General features: G+C 33.9%; 1 protein-coding gene across 1 annotated transcript in view; it reads left to right on the plus strand.

Moving 5' to 3' along the window:
* LOC136038047 (signal recognition particle subunit SRP68-like) overlaps positions 1-24324 on the plus strand; it is a 39822-nt gene that overhangs the window by 7686 nt on the left and 7812 nt on the right. Inside the window, exons 2-7 of the mRNA XM_065720997.1 lie at positions 10490-10626; positions 12710-13000; positions 16762-17009; positions 19541-19758; positions 21392-21545; positions 22955-23141. Of these exons, the coding sequence (XP_065577069.1) occupies positions 10490-10626; positions 12710-13000; positions 16762-17009; positions 19541-19758; positions 21392-21545; positions 22955-23141 (1235 nt within the window). The remainder of the gene's footprint in view (positions 1-10489; positions 10627-12709; positions 13001-16761; positions 17010-19540; positions 19759-21391; positions 21546-22954; positions 23142-24324) is intronic.

A 24324-nucleotide genomic window follows, 5' to 3' on the forward strand; every position in this document is an offset into this window, starting at 1 on the left:
ATATATAACTTAGGCTATATATTTGCACATTATGGGTGTTGAGGACAAAGAATAGTGAATCTATAGTCAAAATGGGTTAACTACTATTATTTTGTATATCATAAAGTGAAATTTGTTGTTTTTAACCCTTTTTCTATAACCAAAAATATAAGAAGTATATTTCAGATTTAAGAGTCCTTGGGCTTAAAATTGAATTCCTGAGTGACTACTGCTACTACTACCAACTCACCACAGTACAAAGCTGCTTGAGGCAAACACAGCAACACTTTTTCCTCTGTCCCAATCATTTTTTGGCTATTTGCTATTTTTCATCCCCAGAATGTGCCCTAGCTATCTCAACCTTTTTCTCATTATAGCCCTAAAAAGTAGGATTGAACAACACCTTGTATAGCGTACAGTTTTAAATACTGTCAGTCAGCAGGTTACCCAGGACAATCTGTAGTCAATTTCTCTGTAAAACATTCTAGCAAATTTTCATCTGCTTATTGAAGTGACCATGCTTCAGAACCATATTTGACCACTGTCATCACTGTAGCCTTCTATATTCTATTCTTGGCTTGTAGACTTTTCTGAGTAAAGCAATAATAACATTCAAAAAAAGCATAACAAAAGGCATCAAATTGCATACTTTCCTTATTCATAGCTGGAAACTACTATGTAATTTAGGCATAGTGGAACTGCTCTTTTCAAATAGCCTATAATAATTGCTTCAGAGGCAAGTTTCATTTTGATCCCTAAAATAAGGCTTAAAACATAAGAGAGCTTGGTATATACCAGGACAATATTTTTTAAATATAAAAAGGCATATCAAATGTTAGACTAAAGACCTGGCTTATAGATCAAATGAAATCTTGCAGTCATTAGAATAGAATGTGATTTTTCATAGTGTTCACTTTTAAACTAAAGAAAAAGAGGTCCCAGCATGAACCAGTTTTCCCATTGAAAACCACAAGGTGGTACATACAAGGACAAGGGATGATACACAGTAGTCATGATATAAATTATTCATTTGTTATCAAAAAGGGTAAACAATCGCTTGTATGATCAAAAAATTGACATCAAATAATTGAAATAAAGCACACTTTCACCAGAAATTTTCTGCCAGGTGGTGAAAATTAAATATGAAAATGCCTTGGAAGCAGTACCAGGGGTAGGAGTGGGGGGGTGTGTGTGTGACAATTTCTTGAGTATATCTTCTGGGGTAAAAGAAAGAGTCCTCTCTGTCTGAACACTTCCATTTTTTTGAAGTCTGGCCATACACATGGTATTTAATTTGGCACTGTTATCTGTTTTTTTCCACAATACAATCTGGGTAAAATTCTCCCTCATATACTGCCTTCACAAAATCACCAGTGTTGATGTAGCTAAAGACTTCTTCATTCATATTCTCCTTATCAGAAGAACCAGCTTTCAAAGAATCATTGCTTTCATTATCTGGGACCATTTCATTTTTAATGTCTGGTTCTATGAAGAGTTTCTTCTTTATGTGGGTGTTTACCCATTCAGCAACTATCTCATCAACTACTTTGCTGATCTTTGCTTTCTTTTTTTTCTTTTCATCTTTTTAATCTGAAATTTAATTCAGATTGAATATGACTCATAACTTTAAAGTTCCTTTCTTATGTCCTCAACTGTGTTGGGCAACATGTGGCTTTGCTTTGGAGACTGTTCTTACTTGTTCAGGCATAACTATTTCTTGCTTTGAAACAGGAGCGGATGAGCATTGAGCTTCTTCCCTGTTCACTTAACCTCAGGGTCTTCAGGCTGGCTTAGGACATCATTTGCAGGACTAATTTGGGCTGGTCCATCAAGATTAGGGGGAACAGGCCTGTCAGTGCTAAAAGAGCTACAGTAAGTAAATCCTCTTCTATGAAGATTTCAGGATTGAGCACTAACATCTAACAGCTGGAGCTTTTGGCTGCAATGAGGGGAAATGATAATTAGTGTGGTGCCTGAATCTTGTGCAAACTGTACAATTATTAAAGGGACAGACACATGGTTATCTAAGATTAGAAGCTTGAGATTCTCTTGAAACAATTTGAGTATACCTTGAAGTGATAATATATTTCAAAAATATATCTTGATTGATCCAATCTGATGGCAAGGCTCCACTTTCTGAATTGGTTAGAGCACCAGTTAGCTTTTGAAGCTCAAAATATAAAGTAAGGTCATAAATACTGTCTGCTTGGAGAGATAGTCCTGACCATGGTCACAAGGACACATATTTCTGAGAATGTCACCTCGCCCACTATTTTCTGAACCCCTCCCCAAGCATCTTAAGACAAATGTGAGCTGTGGTCATGGACGTTTGGTCTCAGCTGTACATGTCACTTTTAGTCAAAGGAAGCTTCTCTAGAACTGACTTCAGTCTTGAGAAGAACTGTTTAATGATGACCCTTTTAAAGCTTGTTGCTTATACCAAATTTATGAGTTAAGGTTTGTGTAGTGACAGTTGTGGATTTTGAGCTTGAAAACCTGCAAGCCAGTCTATCCCTGCACCCTTTGGTATTGCTCAAGTTCTGAGAGATTGTCTTGTTGTTTGCTAGAGCTAAGTCATAAGCTAGGATTTGACTGCTTTTACTTGTCAAACCATAGCACATCTTATTTGCTTCTATTGGCCATTTGTGTTGCTGAGCTTCACTAGGTGTGACCACCTGATTAAAAGCATATTTTTTCTCACCTGTTTAGTATACTTTTTCATTGTCACTGAGTTTTGAACATTTTGGATATTATCTTCAAGGCATATATCAAGAGATTCCATGTTCTTTTGAGGTTTTTTTATACTAAGACCATTTTCTAGAGCAGATATTGTAGCATTATTTTAATAGTCTATTCATCCTTTTTCTCAGCAACTGCATGTGAAAAATCCCCCCCCCCACTTGTTTCTTGGGAAGCAAGGTAAGCTTAATTGAATTGATGCAAAAGAAATATACTTTTGTTCTCCTGTTAGGTACTTCATTTACAGAAAACACTAACAAAATCACAAATGTATGATTTCTTTTTGAATGATGATTTTTATTCTTAATATATTCTTTTTGAAGAAATTATTTCTTTTTCTTGTCATGGCAGGCTAGCTGAACAGCTTTGCTGAATAACCTCTGGTACTTGGCAAGTGGGCAGGGTTGAACATGTCTTTGTGTCAGACCAGAGGAGCTTGTAGGTCATTATTATGTCACTACTTTGTTGACAATATGTTGAAATTGTTAGCTTCAGGCTCTGCAGTTGGCATGCATACTCTGTATTTTAGAGACTCTTTTCACATTTTGTTGCCCAACTTTGGACAGATTTGAGAGCCATCTGGTCTGTTTTATTAATTTGCATGCCAACATGAATTCCAAACTCAAATCTTGTTTTCACCTAGAGTGACACATGGCCAAATGCATGGAAAATATACAATTTAGACTATATATTTGTACACTAGGGGGTGGTGGTGGTGGTAAAATTCAGTAGAATAATAGTAAAAATATGTTAACTACAATTATTCTGCATATTATGAAGTTCAAAGGAAAAATTTTGCCAGAGTGATCAAAGATTTGAAAGCCTAATTAGAGCAAAGCCAAGACTGATAGTCTCTGTAAGAGGCATAGCTTTTTAGATTTATACACAAAAAAATGACCAAATCACATCTTCATGATAAACTATTACCATGTGGCAGAATTAAGGACAATAGACATGCAGCCAGGGTAATTCAGATAGTCTATCATTTGTCTGTGTCATTTGTAAGCAATTGGAGACTAAAAACTGGCTCTGAAATTCATGACCAACGCTGTCTATTTATTTTCCTGGTAAAAAAGGTGGCCTAGATTTTTATACTGTCTAGGGTTTTAGATTTTTTATTCTGTAAAATTTAGCATTCTGGATTTGCAGATGAGTAACCAAGATTTAGGATTTACACATGACTAATAATGTTCACTAGACTTGCAGGCAAATGGATGATCTGAATTTTTCATATTGTATGGGCCTTGCCTATGAAAGCAAAATAGATTTAGGGTTGACTTGTGACTGACAATAAACACTAGACTTACATGTGAAAGAGTGACTTAGATTTCCATACTCTCTGGGTTTTCTTAACATTTTTCTTTCTCAGTAGCAACAATTCTAGGCTTCTGTTAAATTTTTTGCTTACTTTTTGTTTGCTATTAGTAGGCTAATGCAAAATTTATTCCATAGAAAATGCACCCTTTTATACAGACATCAGGAAAACATTTGGTGTTTGATTTTATTCTTCCAAGGGGCAAAACAAGGGAAACATAGGGTCCTCCTACCTTTCCCCTGAAATTTAAGAGAATATACTTGGTGGCTCTTGTAACAAAAACATCTTTTACAAAATCATTTCATTGTAAATCCATTTCTGTTTTTGGACTGGGAGGTCTGCTTGCAACAGCTTGAAATCTTTCTTTTTTCCAATTTTTTCCTTTTTTTTTAGCTTGGAGGAGATTTTGTTGACCAAATATATTCTTCTTATTTGGCTGGAAACCATATAGGGAAAGGGTATTTACCCTAAAGTATAAATATAGGGTAGAGGTTGCTTATGAATTTTGATTGTCTGTAGTGAAGTAAATTGGAATTTCTACATCTCAGTTCATTCCTAAGGGTTGTAGACACAGACTTTTAGCTGGTTCCAGAAGACCCCTGAATTGCCTGACTTACCAGTGTACTGCTGCCTTTTTTCTTGAAGAAGGCTTTGCATGGATTACCCTAAGAGCTTCATATATTCCAGTTATTTCTGCTGTTAGAATAGAAAAAGCATCAAGGAGCAGTTTTGAGATGTGGAGGTTTAGCTGGGGGTGGCTTTAGCTGCAGCTGCTGTACTTGCTTGTAGAGCCATCTATATAAATTTCCAGGGAATTGTGAAACTTATTCACTCTTATCTTTTGGAACTCTGCTTGAGTTAATGCTGAAGGGATATTTTTATTTCTTTTCAACATTTATTTGGGGGAGTGCATTAACAGGAGTATCATCCCTGCTGGAGAAAATAGAAGGCAAGGAAAGAGGATTGGTCATATTGCCAGAGCAGGCTTTTGGAAATAAAAGTATCCCATTTTCCAATTTTTCCTGAAGATTAAACATATATTTTTGCAAATGTTGACAAATATATTGGGTCTTTTTAGCCAAATGCCTGAATTCTTTTGGGGTACCTCACAGATAGGATTTGGCTCCATTAAAATATCAAAGAAGTTCTGGCTAGTTGGAAAACTCTGTGTGGTAGTGATGCCCTGAAGCAACTTTAAGCAATATATTTTGAAGGGTCTCTGGTTTTCTATATTAGTTTTACTACAATTGATGTATACTATCTGTCCATAATCAATTTTTGATCTGATGAACATTTTGTAAAAATCCAGAAGAGCTTTGGAAGATTTTGCCCAGGAGAAGGAAGTAATTTGTCTAAGAACTGATATTTTTTCATGCAAAACCTCTTAATAGCTTAAGTATTATAGGATAAGAACTAGGCATTCCGCTTGAGGTTTTGATCCATTGTTAATCCTAAAATCATAAGGTTAGATTCAAGTTGAATTAAAGAACCTTTAATGTAAAAATGTGGTATTTGAACCTTAGGGTTTAATATGGAAAATTGGTGTTTTTGTTTTAATGGCTGATATTGGAGTGGACATCAGTGTTGATTCAGAGTTCATGGTGTGAAGACCTCTTTTTGGATTTAACCTATCACTAATAATTGGTAAAGGATTATAGTCTCTTCCTGACCTACAGCCAGTATTTCGATAATAATTAATTCAGTCACCAAAAGGATTATAATTTGATTAAGCAGATTATTTTGCTATTTGAGTGAGAATTCCCTTGGGATTTTTTGTGGTTTTCTTATTTTCATGATAAGTGATCTATATTATCAGAGTAAAATCTCTTATTGAATTTGTAATGGAAGAACTGGTTTATTTACAAATACTGAACTATGTGCAAAGTAATCTATTGGATGGTATTGATAATGATGCAATTAAGAAATATGGAATAGACGTTTTTGCTGATATAAATATATAAGAAATATATAAAGAGATATATAAGAAAAAGGTTTTTCTAGTGGTTTACTTTTTTTTCTAACTGACTTAAGGGTAGCTTGTTTCCAAAGACTTGTGCAATTCCCTTTCCGCCATAGTTTATTACACAGCAATAGCAAGTTTTTGTGCAACCTTTCTCTGGCTTATGTTGTCCAAGTGTATCCTATTTTTTCTTCTCTGGATGTTGATTTTGTATTTACTGTATCAAGGGTCCCCTTTAATTCATTCATTGGGAAAGAGATAATCAGTTGCTGTTTGGGCTTCATTTTCGATATAATTTGCTCAGTAATAGAACACCAAATGGTGTTTGAACTTTGTGTTTTTGGTACATGTCAGCAAGAACTTCTATCTTGTGCTCATCTTCTTGAATTGACAACCGATCTATTTCAAAGATTGGAATTTTTTCCAACATCTTCCAAGTCATAAAGGCATCCAATATAATGATGTGGCTGATTCTATAGCAGCAAAGGCTTCCATGTTAATCCCTAGTCCTCCCTCTAACCTCAATTCACGAGATATTATCAGGCAAAGATCCATTGTTAATCACAGTAAATTAAAATTATCCCTGTTTCAAAATAGATTAAATACTGTGCTGTATTACCGGCTGAAATCAGGTGCCCTTTTTCTAAATAGCTTGTCATGTAATTGGAAGCTAAATCATTCTCCTTTAAGCAGAGTCTGCTTCTCAATAGATAAAACAATTCAACATGTGTTATTTGATTGCCAGGCTTTGAGTGAGGAGACTATTTCTCTAAAGCGTTTCTGCTCCATAGTTAAGATTCCAAATACTTATACAGCTATCTTGAATTCTAACCTGTCTTGGAATATTGATTGTAAGATATTTAAGGCATCTATTGATATCTTAAAGAAGAGAGATATTGTTTAGTGATTATTAAAGCATGAGGAAGTCAATTTAAAAGTATATGATTTACGTATAAATTTTATTGTGCAGAAGAGAGCTGGAGTGAGTAGGAAGAGCCATATTGTTACCGGCTGGCCTAGTGGTCTTAAATTGCTGGGGACAGGTAGCTCAGGTACCTGCACTTCCCACAATCAATAATAGTGTATTATTGTATATAACAATGTGTATTCATTGTTTGCTGACTGGAGGAGAATAGTGCTTCCAGTGGCTAGTCTTTCTGGTGAAGCAGTCAAAGAGGTGAAAGGACTTGATGATATTCCATATAACTTTCTACAATTTTTGGAACTGGAAATTGAATCTCCTTGCCAACCATTCTATAAATAAAACTATTTACTTGGGCTACAGTAATATTCACATATATTTTTTTCAGAAAAAGGCGAATCTTGCGTGTCTTTTTAACATTTCTATGAATCTGTGGTCTTTGGCCTTTGTTTTTTTCATCTCTATAAAAATTTTCCAGAGCTCCAGTTTTGCAGAAATGGTTTCTTGTTTTTTTCTTTTCCTTTAATGCAATTTCACCATATCTTTGGTTTCCTAAGGTAAGATCTTCATAACTCTATGGGGGTATTTTTTTCTCTGCTGCACTTGGGATTCTATATTTTCTTTATATAATATCTGAATTAGTTGATCAAGTGCAGGTTAGTGATGTGGTCAAATGTAGGTTAGTAGTAAATTTCATGAGTTTTTGGACTTAAGAGAACTAAATTCTCTTCCTTGAAGGAATGGTAGTATAAGCATAGAGAGAGATTGATAAGAGAATGCTTTTTTAATGGAATATTATGTAGACCTTACATTCTAAGGCAATTCCCCGTAGTAATTTAAGAGCTTATAAATGGGTTTTGGTAAAACATAACTGTAGGAAAAAGCTACCTCCCTTCGTATTTACCAAGCATATGACAAAAACTCTCTAGGATTACTAACCTATTCAATAGGTGCTGCATAAACAAATCCATCTTCCTCTTGTTAGACAGTTTATTTTGTACTCACAATTGTGCACTAACCAAGCAATGTAGCTTGTTAGTGAAACGATATTTTCACTAAAGGTAATAATCCGACCTAGCACTGATCCTTGAGGTACTCTGCACCTAACTGAAAACGTTGAAGACATAACATTATTAATTGCAACTCTAAACGATCTCCCTGTTAGGTAGCTTTTAAACCATTCTAAACAATTACTATGAATACTTTGTGATTCCAGCCTTTTAATTAACGCTTTAAAATCTGCAGTATCAAACGCTTTGCGGACATCAATAAAAATAGACATTGGTGTATCACCTCTCTCCAACGCATTATTCACAAAATCAACAAGGTGTTGCAAAGCATGCGTTGTAGAATGCCCTTTACGGAAGCCAAACTGAGTTTCACTTAATAATTCAATATTTTATAGGAAAGTATAAAGCCGATTGTTTACTACTTTCTCCAGTAGCTTTGAGAATAAGGGAAGAATAGATATCGGCCTTCAGTTTTCAATTTCTTTTTTGCAGCCACTTTTATGAAGGGGTATTACCTTTGCTGTCTTTAGTTGCTCTGGAAATTTTCCTGTTTCTAGTGACAGATTAATAGTAAAAGTAAACAAGGAAGTATATATCCAGCAGCGACTTTGAATGCACTAAGAGACAATCCATCAACTTCAGCAGAAATTGATTTCAAAGACTTAATAATTTTCACAAGCTCTTCACTAGTACAGGGTTCAAATTTTAAAAAGGTGATTTGCATTGGTCATCAGTTCCAGAATCATCAGGCTCTTTATATCTCTCCTTCAAACTGTTTTGTACTTTTAAACCAATATTAGAAGAAAAAAAATCCCCGAATTTATTTATAATTCCCTCTTCATTATATCTATTACAACCATCGAGTTGGATTTGTTCATTTCCATTATTTACATTTCCACCAATTCACGTATTAACATCACGTATTACATTTCCACATATACATTCACGTATATTACTCCATGTTTCCTTTATATCACCTTTGTTTTCTTGAAACCTCCTGTTATAATACTTGGCTATGGCTATGCGACTCAGCTTGTTTACGAAATTCAGCTGTATTTTGAATGAATTAAATGATTCGTCACTTTGTTCATCCAGGAATTTTACGTAAAGTGCATTTCTCAGCTTCAGTTGCTCAATTATTTCAATGGTAATCCATGGCTTACGCGTTCGTTGTTGTTTTTTTTTTTTTTATTTAACGACCTCAATGGGGCACGTCTAATCGTAAATAGGCACAAGAACAGATAGTAGTTGGTTCAGTGCTTCTGTTGGGCACTTTTTCTCAGAATGTACATGACTCAAATTAGTAACACTAGTCTCCTCAGTAAACTTTCCCAGATTTTCTTTTTCCGAAATGTGTGTCTTAATTTTCTTTTTGGATAGTCTTTCTACTGGGTAATTTATAACAGCTAATAATGGTAGGTGGTTCGAACTGGGGTATGAAATTACATCTGCACAGCTTGCATTTAGGTCTCGATAAAAAAAAAATGTTGTCAATGAGGGTTGCAGTCTCAGCTGTAATGGGGGTAGGAATACTCACACGAGGGAATAAATTATTTCAAATCATAAAGTTCAAAAAAATCGAAATTATGACCTGTTAAATCGAGAAGGTTAAAATTAAAGTCCCCCATGACCACATGGCTCACATTACCAGATACTTTACTAAAAAGTTCATTCATACTTTCAACAAACTCTTCCCAGTGAGCACTAAACAGCTTATAGACCATATTATAGGTTATTCTGAATGATTGGAGGAGTGAAGTAGGTTTTGAAGGACCATCCCCTTCAAAAATGCTAGCAGGTCTGTCCAGCAGCGTTTAGTGTATATCTTTTTGAGCTAAATTCTACTAGGACTTTTGATCTGTTCCACTAGAGTACCGAAGTGGACCTTTGGTCCCTCAAACGTTCTTGGCCCTTTATCAACACTCTGCTCCTCCCGAGCTATTAGCAGAAAGTAAGATACATTAGGCCTACACATTGAACAAATAAAATTTGAAGAAAGGCTAAGTCAAATCTAGAACAAACAGAAATTACTTTTAAAGAATAAATGAAACCTACAACAAAAAGAAAGAAAAGCGTATGATCAAGACTTAAAGTAAGCGTAAAATAGTGATAGCTGTTGACTCCTAAAACCCCACAAATGCTAACAAAAGCCCCTAAACATAATAGATTTGGCAAGGGAAAAACACAAATAAATGATTTTCTACTGATAATTTAGAGTTTTGGCCATATGTATGTTGCTTTCCTTTTCCAGAAATAGAAACTCTTTGTTTATTCCAAATTTGATGTGTAAAGAAACAAAAAAAAAAAAGAAAGAAAAATCAGGTATTGATCTGCAACTCAGATTAAACTCCTGAAAGGTGTATGCAAATAAACCTAAAATGAATGTTGCCACTAGCAAGATGTATTTTTGCAGCTTATTTCCACGCATTACTACTTTTGGTAAATTTAAAAAGCAGGAGCTTTATTTACAACTTGTTTTTCGCTGTTGCTGTTAATAGGTAGTATGATTTTAGGAAGCTCTATAGGTTTAAGCAGTAAAAATGAGAATATTGTTAATTTTCAAGGAACCCATGTCTGAGGAGGTAGTTGATGATCTGGAACTCAATAGGAATGAAAAGCAACTTAGTCTCCCTATTTTGAAATATGTCAAAACATCACAACAGCAGAATGGGTTAAAGCACGGTGACTACAAGCGCTACAGGTAAGTGTAATGTTAATTTGGGTTATGTTAAAAAGATAAGTGTAGGAATAACCAACACAAAGCTTTAACTATTAGGAAGGGGAGATCAAATAATTTGTTTTGAAGTGGGGATAGGTAAGGGTTCAATTGTTCGTGTTAAGTTAGGACTCTCAAGGAGGAGGGGGTTCTTTGGACCAACCTCAGGTGGAGGGTTTTCTCCTATATATTCCCAGAGGGAAGATATGGCGTGTATTGTCATAAATCAATGGTAGGGCCTGCCTTACTTTTGTTTTAAGGTTAGAAGCTATAGGGTTTTTAAGCTAATCTGCTGAGAAATCCTTTCGCTCTGAAATTAACGAAGGGAAATATTCTTAAAAGTCTTAATGGCTGGATGGATAATGTGGCTTAATTTTGGTATGTAGACTCCTCCCCCCCCCAACACACATATACATCCTTGCATTACGATGTGCATCCAATTACTACTTTATGAGACACTGTCTCCTAAGAAAATGTTCTGGTCCTTCAACCATCCTTAGATGGTTGAATTGTACACGAGTCACCAGATTTATCTCCATTAAAAACACTGAAAATATGCTAATCCGTTGATGATTCATCACTCTAGCATTAGAGGAGGACTTAGTCAAAGATCAAGGGTGAATAATTGATATTTTTTTTCCATAGGACAGAGGTCTAAAATACTTAAAACGTAAATGCTTAAGCTAATATTTTCCACCTTATAGGATGCAAAAATCTTGACCCTCTCTCTGTTTAGATGTACTGTATATACTACATAGCACATGGTGTACACAAGACTGCCTAGCTAAAAAGAGTAGTCACAAGTAGTTCATAATCCTTTGTGTTCCTAAGTACCATATCAATATTTGAATGACAAAATGTTTATGCTACCTAGAAAGTGCTTTGGCTCTTTTTTAGTAAAAGACAATGGGAATACAACAAAATAGATTGAGATCATAATATTTCACAGTATAAAAAAAAGATTTCTGCAACCAATTTATGCAAGTCCATAAGTTTTTATGTTTTGTTGTCAAGGATGTAATTAGCCTGTAATTTGATTATTGCTAAAATAGTTCCTGTGTAGCATGGTTAATACCAAAATATCCTATCAAGCATACCGTTTACCCCAGTGCTTGATTGAAATAGTATAGTTGAATACCTTCAACAAAATATTTTCCTGTTTTTTTGTCTGCTCAATTTTTAATGGATCTGATTTGCCTCTTAACGCTTCAAACTTAAATCAATCTATCCTATAAATTTGGCATAATCTATGATATTCACTTTTAGGCTGCTATTTTTATGGATAAAAATAGATTTCTATCTTCAAGAATGAACAAAAAAATTTGCGGTTCTGTTTCACAAAACTGAATATTTTCAGTTAGTATCATAATAAGAAGCAAATTCAGTTCGGGTGAATTGAGGTTATCACAAAAATATTATGGAAACACTTGACATGCTACTAGGCTCTAGCATAGCAATGAAATTTGGCTAAAATGTCCATTAAAACGTTTTGTAGAATCATAATTTCTTTGAAAAACAAATCACAGGAGAAGAATCAACTCCATTTTCTTTATCAAAGTGTAGCTTTGAATTGGAATCTTTCATCAATTTTTTTTCCCTTTTGTTTCGGAATAAAGCATCAAATGTGTTTTTTGGCGCACAAAAGTGTAACATTTTGCATAGAATCTGACCATTAAATTTATATGCAATAATAAATAAGGAATTGAAACATTATTCAGTCAAATGGAAAAGAAAAACAGTGTTATTTCGCTTGTAAAATAAGTCACGTTTAAGTTCCTATCATCTGATAACAGGATAGTTTCCTTTAAGTAATACAAAATTTTCTGAACTCTTATTGTGTAGTTAGTTCAAACTTATTCTTGAAATTTTAAACTGGGTGTATATTTCAGCGGTTAAGTGGTAAACCTTCAAACCAGACTTTCTTTGTACAAAATGGATGAACACTGTTGTAAAAACTTTTTTTTTTGCTTAACTGAGAATTGCTCGATATGGCAGAAGTCTAATTTGTGTTAAGTCTTTTAGTGTTTTGTATATGATCTGCTCTTTATATTGCTTTTATATTCTAAAGTCAATACTGTGCCAGAAGAATAAAAAGACTGCGAAAGGCCTTAAAACTTCAACAAGGGGATCGTCGTCATTTCAAGAAAAAAGACATTACTGCTGAAATGCTGAAGGATGAGAGGTATTTGCATCTAGTTCTAGTTGACGCTGAACGGGCTTGGGCCTACGCTACAGATTTAAAAGAAGAATCGAAGAATGAGCCAAGAAAAGGACATCATGTGATAAAGCGCCTTGGCAAAGCAGTTGAAAGATCAGAACATTTGGAAGAGCTATGTCAAAGCTCATCTGTTGATGCAAGGTTAGTGTTTACTAACCAAACATTATTAGTGTTTACCAATAGTGTTTACCAAACATTTGTCAAACAGATATAAAGTTCTCCCTGAGTGAGACCAATCACTTATTAGCTATATTTAGATTATATTTAACAACACTTAAGATTATATTTAACAACAGTAATGAAAATGTGGCATAATGTTTTACTATATGAATGATAAATGATAACAAATAGCTTAGAGTATTAGGTAGAAAATTTCAGGGAATGTCGAGGGGTATTATTTAGAACGACTAAAAATGCACTCTATGCATACTATTACTATAAGTAGTTGCAATACAACTGCTACTACTGCTAATAGTGTTTCTTTTACTAAGACTTGCGGTTTTATTATGGAATTCCGAGGGACTGTTGAGGGGGGTGTTGGACAAAATCAAAAGGCACTTTGTGCATCCGAGTTTGTCAAAAGGAGCATATTTGTGATATTTCAGGAACGGCTAAGGTATTTAGTCAAAACTTTCAAAGCATTTTTGATTGGGAAGTTGAGTTAAATCAAAACCCTATGTATATCCGTTTTTATCAACAGGATTATTTGCAATATCGCAGGAAATACTAAGAGAATTAACTTAAAACTTTTATGGCACAAGGAGGGGTATGATTGATAAATAGTTATCTATGCTCAATGTTGTGACATGATGGGGGCTATAATTCCATCGGGACCGTTGAATATCTAATTTTATACAGATAGTCAACCCATTTATTCAAATATTGCCCAGCACCCATCCATCAAAAGTACTATAATACAACTATTATTAAGATTCGCTGCACAGTTTTGTCCAACATAGAAAATGGTGAGCCAAAGTCGAGATTCTTTTAGAGAAAAACTCGTATTCAAAAGTAAGAAAAGAAAAAAAAAACATAAATGTATCATTATATATATACAATTATATATATATATATATATATATATATATATATATATATATATATATATATATATATATATATATATATATATATATATATATAATGAATGTGAGTATTAAAATAAAATATATATTCCTATAATTAATAAGACAATTCAAAATATTACGACAAAACACTGTGTGCTCGGCCAAATTGATAAATTGAGAGCTGGAGAAAGATATACAATTAAACACATTATAATATTTATGCCTATTTCGAATACCCAATTGTATCTATTGTTCATAATCCAGCGCCTTCTTCCAAAAAATAACAAGAGCTAAGAGCTCATATGGCACTTGTGACGAGGTCGGAAGAGCAAGAGCTCATATAGTATGAGCTCTAGCAGAATTCTAAGAATCAATAGATTGCTTTTAAAGGAAAATCAGAGGCTTAATGCCGGTCGGGATTTAAAATAAGAGCTCTGAGTCACGAGTCCTTCTAAATATCAAAATTCATTAATATCCGATCACCCACTTGTAAGTTAAAAATACCTCAATTTTTCTAATTTTTCCTCTCCCTTCATCCCCCCAGATGGTCGAATCGGGGTAAACGACTTTATCAAGTCAATTTGTGCAGCTCCCTGACACGCCCACCAATTTTCATCGTCCTAGCACGTCCAGAAGCACCAAACTCGCCAAAGCACTGAACCCCACCACCTTACTCCACCAAAGAGAGCGGATCCAGTCCGGTTACGTCAATCATGTATCTACAACATTTATAAGCGTTTTCCAAGATTTCCGGTTTCTCCCTCCATCTCCCACAATGTCAAAAAATCTGGTCGGGATTTGAAACAAGAGCTCTGAGACATGAGTTCCTTCTAAATATCAAATTTCTTTAAGATCCGGTCACCAGTACTTAAGTTAAAAATACCTCAATCGTTCTGATTTTTCCAAATTAACAACCCCAAGCTCCCTCAAAGAGAACGGATCTGTACCATTTATGTCAATCTCGTATCTATAACTTGTGCTTATTCTTCCCATCAAGTTTCATCCCGATCTCTCCACTCTAAGGATTTTCCAAGATTTCTGTTTCCCCCCTCCAACCCTCTATGTCCCCGGGTCCGATTCGAATTGAAAATGGTGCATCTGAGACATAAGATTCTTCTATATATCAAGTTTCATTAAGATCCGATCACCCATTCGTAAGATACATCGGTTTTCACGTTTTCGAAAAATTCCGGTTTCCCCGTCCAACTTCCATCAATGACACCGGATCTGGTCAAGATTTAAAATGAGAGTTCTAAAGCACAAGATCCTTCTAGATATCACATTTCATCAAGATCTGATCACCCGTTCGTAAGTTACAAATACCTCATTTTTTCTAATTTTTCTGAATTACTCCCCCCCAACTCCACCAAAGAGAGCGGATCCGGTCCGGTTATTTCAGTCACCTATCTTGGGCTTGTGCTTATTCTTTCCACCAAGTTTCATCCTGATCTCTCCGCTTTAAGCGTTTTCTAAGAGTTCCGCCCCCCCCCCTAATGACACTGGATCCGGTCGGGATTTAAAATAAGAGCTCTAAGATACGATACCCTTCCAAACATCAAATTTCATTAAGATCCCATCACCGGTTCGTAAGTTAAAAATACTTCATTTTTCTATTTTTTCTGAATTAATCGACCCCCCCCCCAGACGGTCAAATCGCGAAAACGACTATTTCTGATTTAATCTGGTCCGGTCCCTGATACGCCTGCCAAATTTCATCGTCCTAGCTTACCTGGAAGTGCCTAAAGTAGCAAAATTGGGACAGACAGACAGACTGACAGAATTTGCGATCGCTATATGTCACTTTGTTAATACCAAGGGCCATAAAAACCAATGACCCGTTTTATGCGTTGCCTCACTTCTTCTTCATTTCTTCTAATTCTTTTAGAGAAAAACTGAGAGGATTTAAAGTATTATTTCCTTAACTAATTAAAAATTAACAATTGTAAAGAGATTTTAGTATAAAAAAATTCATAAAAGATGCTTAACAGAGAAAAGTGAAGAGCGACATTAAACCAATGATGAATAGAAATAAATTCAAATAACTTATCAAGCATAAAATACCCATCAATCACGATCAATAAATAAATGGAACCCAAATCGAATCACGTGAGACGGCCTAGTCTCACATAATAGTCTTGATTGTTGATTTGCTGATTGCTCAGTTGGCTGGACAAACGCTTTTTTCCAACAAATCATCATTTATAACCATTATAAGTTTGCATCAACTTTTTCACATTATTATGACCACAAATTTACCGTTAAGACCTTGCCTTTAGATATATACACATAGGATATATATAGATGTATACACAGAGGATTAGATATATACACACTTAGTTGGAGTAGTAAAACACTAGCCACAGAGAAAATCAATTTTCCGAAATTACAGCTGTTAAAGAGTTTTCTCAAACTTGTAGCCTATCTTGATCGTGTTTTCAGGTAAGAAAATCCAAGGATGCCAGTGTTAAAAAAAATGGAGTCGTTTTGAAAAAAATATATAAACAGATATATTAATACACAATTATTGCTTGTTTAAAGAGATGAAGATATAAATAAAGGGACTGTTAAGTCTAGTTTATGTTTCTTTAATGTCCTTCAGTAAATTTTTGCAGTTCCTTGACAATTTTGTGTATATAAATAAATTAAGCACGTTTATTTTGATGATGATAAGTTTATTCTGTTTCTTCCTTAAATTAGTCCTAATCTCAAGAGGATGTCCTTTTGAATTTACGAAATTCAAGTATTTGGTTCGTCACTGTAAATTTCTCTCCTTGGGACCCTCTGTACTGAAACGATGCTTTGACTTATATAAATAAAATAGTCTTCTTTTTATAGGTCAAAGCTAGAAAGCCAGGCATACGTGAATTGGCTTCGAGGGATGTACTATTTTGAACGAGAAAAATTCCGTGAAGCTCAAGAATTCCTTATAAGGGCTAAAACCTTCTATGAGAATCTTACATCGATCCTTCCCTACGACGAGTCTCCATTGTATGCCCAGAAAGCTGAAGAACTTATCCCACTGCTAAGATTCTGTGTGTTCAATCTTGGGGAAAAGTCGGCCCGTGAAATCATTAGCTCAGAAGGTAATAACATCATATTGGCCTATATATTGACTGATGTCAATATATAGTGTTTCTGTCTGCGCACAAAGAACTATATAGCTGCATCAAGCTCGCAACGGATTTCAAGCTAGTCGAGTGTATTACACCTACCTTCTCTGTATATTTTACTTAGGAATTTTTCCACTTTAGAATTCTTCCTTCCCTTAACCCTTCCATGGTACTTGCAACCAAACGATTTTGAAGTTTAATTAAATTTATCTCTTTCTAAAGGTTCGAGAAAACTGAATTAAATCGACATGTGAATTCAGAGTTTGAGGTAAATTGTTACAAATTTTGTCTTCGTCCCTTTAGATCAATTTTGGCGTAAGTTGAGATCATTCACTGTACTGCTTAGACTTATTTAACCGCACTTCTTTGTATAACTACTACAGCTCACTGCAGCACTAAGGCTCTTTGGGCCAACAGCTGCACACGATCCTACTTCGTCCCAATCTATTACAGCTTCCCTCTTTACCCCCTCCGAAGAAGTTTCAATTTTCTTCAAATCCTTTCTTTTGGTTCTTCCCATCCTATTCGGGGACGAACTGTTTTTCGGTTGGCCCTAGATTGATGACAAAAAGATGATGTTTGGCAATCTGTCATTCTCCGCCCGCAAAAACGTGTCCAAGCCATCTCAATCTTTCTCATGAAAATCTCAATTGATATCTTATGCAACTATAATTTATGAGACACCATATTTAAAGAAAAAATACAATATACTATATATGTTATCATAAAGTCATTCTCTATTACCTTACTTGCAACTGGCGGAAAAAAGACTTAGTTTCTTGGTTTATAGAACGAGGTAACTAACCTATTGAGAATCTGCTAAAGATGCTGGTAGCTATTGAAGCTTTATATATATATATATATATATATATATATATATATATATATATATATATATATATATATATATATATATATATATATATATATATATATATATATATATATATATATATATATGCATATATATAAGCTATTGTTCATCCAATATAATGGTTTTTATCAGCTCAGACTATCCTTTAGTTTTAAAGTTATTAATATTATTGGGTAAGTTTACTATTTGGGAACAATGAGAATGTAAGGAACCTTGAAGTTTAAACGCCGCCTATTCTGTCAGAATGTTCAGTTTAATTGAAATTACATTTTAATTCTAGAAAAGGTAAGAGATTTGTTAAATATTCTCCAAAAGAATCGTGTAATGGTAGTTTTAAGTAATCGTTTGATTGATTTTGTATCTAACAGTTAGCTTAACCAAAATTGTGGTTTGATCCTACTTTCTTGGTCTACAATGAAAAAAAGTTAAGATGGCAAGGGCACGTTTTACGGATCAAGGATGCCACAATATCAAAATTGCGTATTTTGGCCGTCATTTTGGGTTTAAGTGAAAGCTGGCTTTCTCCAACCGAGGTGGGAAGAGGTTATAAAAAATAATTGAAGGAAAATTGGAGTACATGGGGAGGTGGAAAGAGTGAAGCTTTAGATAGATTGGGTAGGAGTAAGAGCATGCGTAACTTGTTGCCCTCATGTAGTGCTGCATAGAGTCTTTAGCAGTAGTAAAATAGCCAAGCTTTCACGATTTTCAGTTTAGTCTTAATCATCACACTAAGATCTTTTCTATTTAATTGTTTTACTTTAAATTTTTATTTTGAAAGTTATTTATTTGCGACATTCTAATGTAGTATAGCATCCTTTTTCAAGACATGTTTTTTTGTATCTATAATTTTTCTATTTGTGTTAGACTTGAACATGTTCAACACTCGGCAACTTCTTGTTATAATATCTTATTTATAGAAAGTGATTGAGAAGAAAGGGCTACTTTTTGACTATCAATTTATGTTGAGTAATAATATCATAATTCACCCTCCCACTCCCTGTATATGTGACCTATATCACTGCACGTTTACACAGGGTTGCCTTTGTTTGTTTTTTTTCGTTAATTTTCAATTTGTTTTAAGGATAAAATTAAACATGAACAGAGCGCCAATAGTACATCCCGTGGATAATTTCTAGAATAGAGCAACGGTTAAAGTAAACATAGAAGAAGTTAGTTTTGATTTAACCTTTTCAAACCAATCTATTGCTTTTTTACTATGCTTTCATTCCGTAGAATATCTTTAGGCTGAGCCCTATAATATGTGTGCTGCGGGGTGATAGCTTCCCTCTTATTGTAGACGTATTTTAAGTGTAATACAAAAGATTAGACTCATATTCTTATTTTAGACAAGAGATGTAAAAGTGAGTTTCATCTTGGTTGCCAACGGGGAATTTTTCGAGGGGGCGGGTAGTCCTACCAGAGGTTTTATTTTTACTAAAATGAGAATATTTATCAATGTCTTATTTATACATCTTTTAATATTATCGTGTTTCTTGGTTGGGGGTGGGGGCATTTTTTTCTTACCAAACTTCTTATGTATTTCAGTTCCGAATTTTTGAATTGAAATGTCTTTAAGAGTTTTACGGGTGTCTTTAAATGAGGTCTAAAAGAATTTCTAATTGGCTTTTAGGTGAAATAGGAAATCTAGACGAATTAATTGCCCAAGCTCGACGTGAAGAAGCAGCCAACATTGTGGAAATCACCTGGCGGGGTAGAAGTGTGCCTGTGCGTCAAGAGAAAGTCAGGTTGACCATCTTAGCATGTCAGGACATAGAGACGAAAATGGAAGGAGCTACAAGTACTGAAGATAAAATTGAGCTTATTGATTCTCTCCTTATGAATATTAGGGTATGTATTCCATTTCATAAGCCATTCGCCGGGGAAACGTTACCTGGGACTTGTAATAATTAACTTTTAAAACCAGGGGGGGGGGGAGAGCGTCTTTTTTGAAATTTGTAGAAGTTTCTGCTTATAGTTGTAATTGGCAGCATTAAATTTAAAGGAAACTTGAGCTTTTCATGCATGACAATTAATAGTCCCGTCACTATTATTAAGAGAAATTTCTTTTCTTTAATTTTTTTTTTTAAACATATAACAATATTGCTTTTAATAGTGTGATAAATTTGTATTTAATAAAAATGATCGAATAGAAAGTGTGTTTTTTTTTAGCTATTTTTGCTGCCTTGTTTTTGTAAATTTGTTGAGCAAAATTGATAAAATTCTTGTAATATTTCTTTTAATTGTGTGATAACTTTTTTTTTTGGTAATAATGATCGAATCAAAGTTTTTTCTTCTTTTTCTTAAAAATTTGTTGATCAAAAAAAGGCTGAAAAAGAAGGGCTTAAAGTTTACATAATAACGCATATTAAGGTAGCAAATTTCCCATTTGTAGAAAAATTAAAATTAGAAGCAAGGGTCAAATTAGAAGAAAAGAAGAAGAAGTTAGGCAACGCATAAAACGGCTCATTGGTTTTTATTTTTAGGAAGAAGGCGCTGAATTATGAACAATAGATACAATTTGGATACAGTAGATACAGTAGGGATAAATATTAAAATATGTTTAATTGTATATCTTTCTCCAGCTATCAATTTATCAATTTGGCCGAGCACACAGTGTATAGTCATAATATTTTATATTGTCTTATTAATTATAGGAATATATATTTCATCTTAATGCTCATCTTTATTATTTACTTTAGTATAACCTTTTAAGTTTTGCTAGCTCTTTTCTTCCTTTATTTCTGTGTGTTCTGAATAACGAAAAAAATAAACTTCGAATTACGAAACATAACGAGAATGAAAAATGAATAACGAAAACTATGTGAATAGCGAAAAGTATTTAGAAATAATATATATATATATATACATATATATATATATATATATATATATATATATATATATATATATATATATATATATATATATATATATATATATATATATATATATATATATATATATATATATATATATATTTATATAAAGTATAAGTCGTCATTTACCAAACAATAAAAACAGCAAAGACAAATAATTCAGAGGCAACAACCCAACACAAGGGCTCATCAGGAGAATACACACTTGCCTATAGGGTTTATATATATATATATATATATATATATATATATATATATATATATATATATATATATATATTATATTTATTTATTTATATATATATATGTATATATATAATTGTATATGTATAATGATGCATTTATGTTTTTTTTTTCTTTTCTTTTTTTTGAATACGAGTATAAATATAAAAAAATATAAAGGTGCCCTGAAGATTTTTAGCCAACTATTTAAGTTTTAGATTTATTTCGTTTTATTTTTACACGTTGAAAATTAGACGATGGTTTTCAAAAATAAGAATTTAACTGTCATGATTGGGTAACAGATATACTATATTACGTAGCAGATAATGTAGTTGAGAATGAAAGTGCTTAGCAAGCTTGAAGTACTATATTTTTTCCTCTAGGATTCGTATATGTTGCTCCGCGAAGAAATGGCTGCCAATCCCGCTTTGCAGAGGAAAGATGATGGACCAGTGTCCCCAGTACTATATCTGCTAAGCTATTTGAACTACTTGCGAATTAGCAAAACCATTGAGAAAACCTTTTTAAGCTTGGATGGTAAGTCGTTAGTCATGTGGCTGCACCTCTTAAGTCAATACGGCAGGTGAACAAAAATAGTTAGGGGGAGAGGGGGGTAGGGGGAATCTTCTGCGGGACAGAAGTTTCTCTACCTAATACCAAAAGATCTTGTTATAACTTTTGGGGAAATACCGTTTGGAGATATACCGTCTGGGTGGTGTCTACCTGTATGTAATGTAACAGATGCCTTGCGAGAGGATATTAATAAGAGCTCACTGTGGAATAGATGGAGCAGGTCACGCCGTTTTAGACACAATTATAGCTTGTCTATATGTCAAACCCAGTAATCTTGGGTGTGTTAATTGGGCATATTTCTTCTCATCAGAAGCCAGAGGCAACTGTATCTGTTATTCTTGCATTCTTTAAACATTTTCCAGAAAGAATTGTGAAAATCAACATAAAAAATGAGATGTATGTTGTTTCGTCGGGCATTTGATGCCTATAACTAGAACATAGTGAGACATAAAAAGGCGTTGTGCATATTAGTTTATCCAAAGTCGGAATAAATAGCTCCCTAAGTTTTTATGTCTTCGTTTTACCGATGAAATTTCTTGTTATATTGTTTCTAATTTGGGTATTCGAGTTTGTATATAATTCTATATTAGTATTACAGTGCTGTTGTATTCCTTACTAGTATACGATTAGAGCTTAGACTCAAACGTTTATTCCAATTGCTTATAAACTTCACTACCGATAATTTATTCTGCTAAAAAATACTGGAAACAGTAGAAATTTACTGCATGTGGCAACACTGGATGTTTGTTGTTCCATTGGATTGACAATGATTACAGGGACTTTCGCATGCCATTTATCTTTTTGCTTTTAGGTCGAGACCTATGAATTATGGGGCGAAAATTTTGATGTCCCGAAAGCAACATCCCTGCTCTTCTTTTCTGGAAAAACCTATGAAAAGAAGTTTTTTGCCAAACATCAGGAACTTTAGTCCTTATCAATACCTCTGTGACATGTTATTTTGAAAGTTTTTTTTTGGTTTTTCTCTCATTACCAATTTTTCGCTTGTCTTTTTCCATAATTTCTGTTATCAAGTTTCTCTCTTCCCCTCTTTGTACTGCATATGGCAACACTGGATGGATGTTTTTTGTTCAATCGGTTTGACAATGATTGCAGGGGCTTTCGTAACCCATTTTTCTTTATGCTTTAGTGGCATCAAAATTTTGATGCCCCGAAAGCAACACCCTTGCTCTTCTTTTCTGGAAAAACCTATGAAAAGAAGTTTTTTGTCAAAACATCACGAACTTTTGTCCTTATCAATACCTCTGTGACATGTTATTTAGAAAGTTCTTTTGCTTTTGCTCTCATTATCAATTTTCCGCTTGCCTTTTTCCATAATTTCTGTTATCAACTATCTCTCTTCCCCCCTTTTTTAGGCCTCAAAAATAGTATGACCGGTCAAGATTCTGATGGGAAAAGGGTGGGAAAACCGCAAGATCTAATTCGGATGTATGAACTGATTCTTCAGAATCTGGGTGAACTTCGCAATTTAGAGGGTATTGAAGGTGATCATGAATTTAAGAGGCAAATTGAAGGGGACGAGCTAGGAATGAAGTTCATCAGGTAATTTATATGTATTTTCTTTTTTTTCTCGTTTGTCGTTCTTCCTATTTCTCTTTCTTTTTCTTTGAATCAGTGAAAAACCCAAATTTTGAAAACAGTTTCCAGAACATGTTTTTTTTTATCTTTCCGGTTTTAGGTTTGTGTTTAGAAAACTACTTAATTATAGACTTTTGTAACTGACTTAATGTTTAAGTAATATGTCTAAGTAATGTTAACGCTAAATGTTTTGGGCATCTGTGTTTCGTTATCGGTAATTAATTTATTTAGATTCATTAACCGGCTGATATTTTTGGATTTTTTGTTTGTTTAAATGTTGCGACCAAAAGGACTTGTTATTATGTTTAAATGTATGTCTTCTACTTCAAAAGTTATGGAGTCTTTGTGGAAATCAATATCTTGCGCTCAGTAAGTAATTAGGAATGAATGGTGTTCTTGCTTTCTTTAAACCTCCTTTGTTTGAAGAAAATTTTCTGTTTGTCTTCCAAGCTTAGTCTTACATCTTAAAAGTAGTGCCCAATAGGCTGCAGCCTAGGAGTCTCTAAACTTGGAGGGTCAGACTTTTTTTTTTTTTTTTTTTTTTTTTTTTTTTTTTTTTTTTTTTTTTTACGCGAATCGGTGGGTTAATAGGGATTGACAGATTGTATTTCTCGAAATATGTGCTTTGTCTTTTTCTCTTTTCTTTTTTGTCCACTGGCTGAGAATCACCCTTTCTTTGGTTTTTATATTGTTTTCAGATTTTTTTTCTTCGTATTCTTTGCTTTTTGTTGAACATCATTTATAGTCAGTCTAGTCTTGAAACGGATTAACGTCATACTTAATGGTCAAATTGTGTTAAACTTTGCACTACCGAATGGTTCTTTTAAGAAGTTAAAAGGTCAAAACAGTAAACTGAGAAGGGGCATCTGACATTATTCTCATTAAAAAAAATTAGGCTTTTTTTATAGTCCTTTGCTGACCTGCTGAAAATGTTGAGTTAGACTATAATAGGGCATCGCTACTTTTTAACTGTTAGAATAATATCGATCACACTAATATTGAATCCACGAATTTACTACTGTTGGTGCTCTAATAGTGATTCTTTATTATAATAATTTTATGTTTTAAGTGACAAAATGCTGTTTCTTGGAACTAAGACCCTATTCAGGGGGTGGGGCGGGGTATGTGGTTTGAACATCCACATTCG

Source organism: Artemia franciscana, chromosome 17 (assembly GCF_032884065.1).
Source record: "Artemia franciscana chromosome 17, ASM3288406v1, whole genome shotgun sequence".
Lineage (NCBI taxonomy): Eukaryota > Metazoa > Arthropoda > Branchiopoda > Anostraca > Artemiidae > Artemia > Artemia franciscana.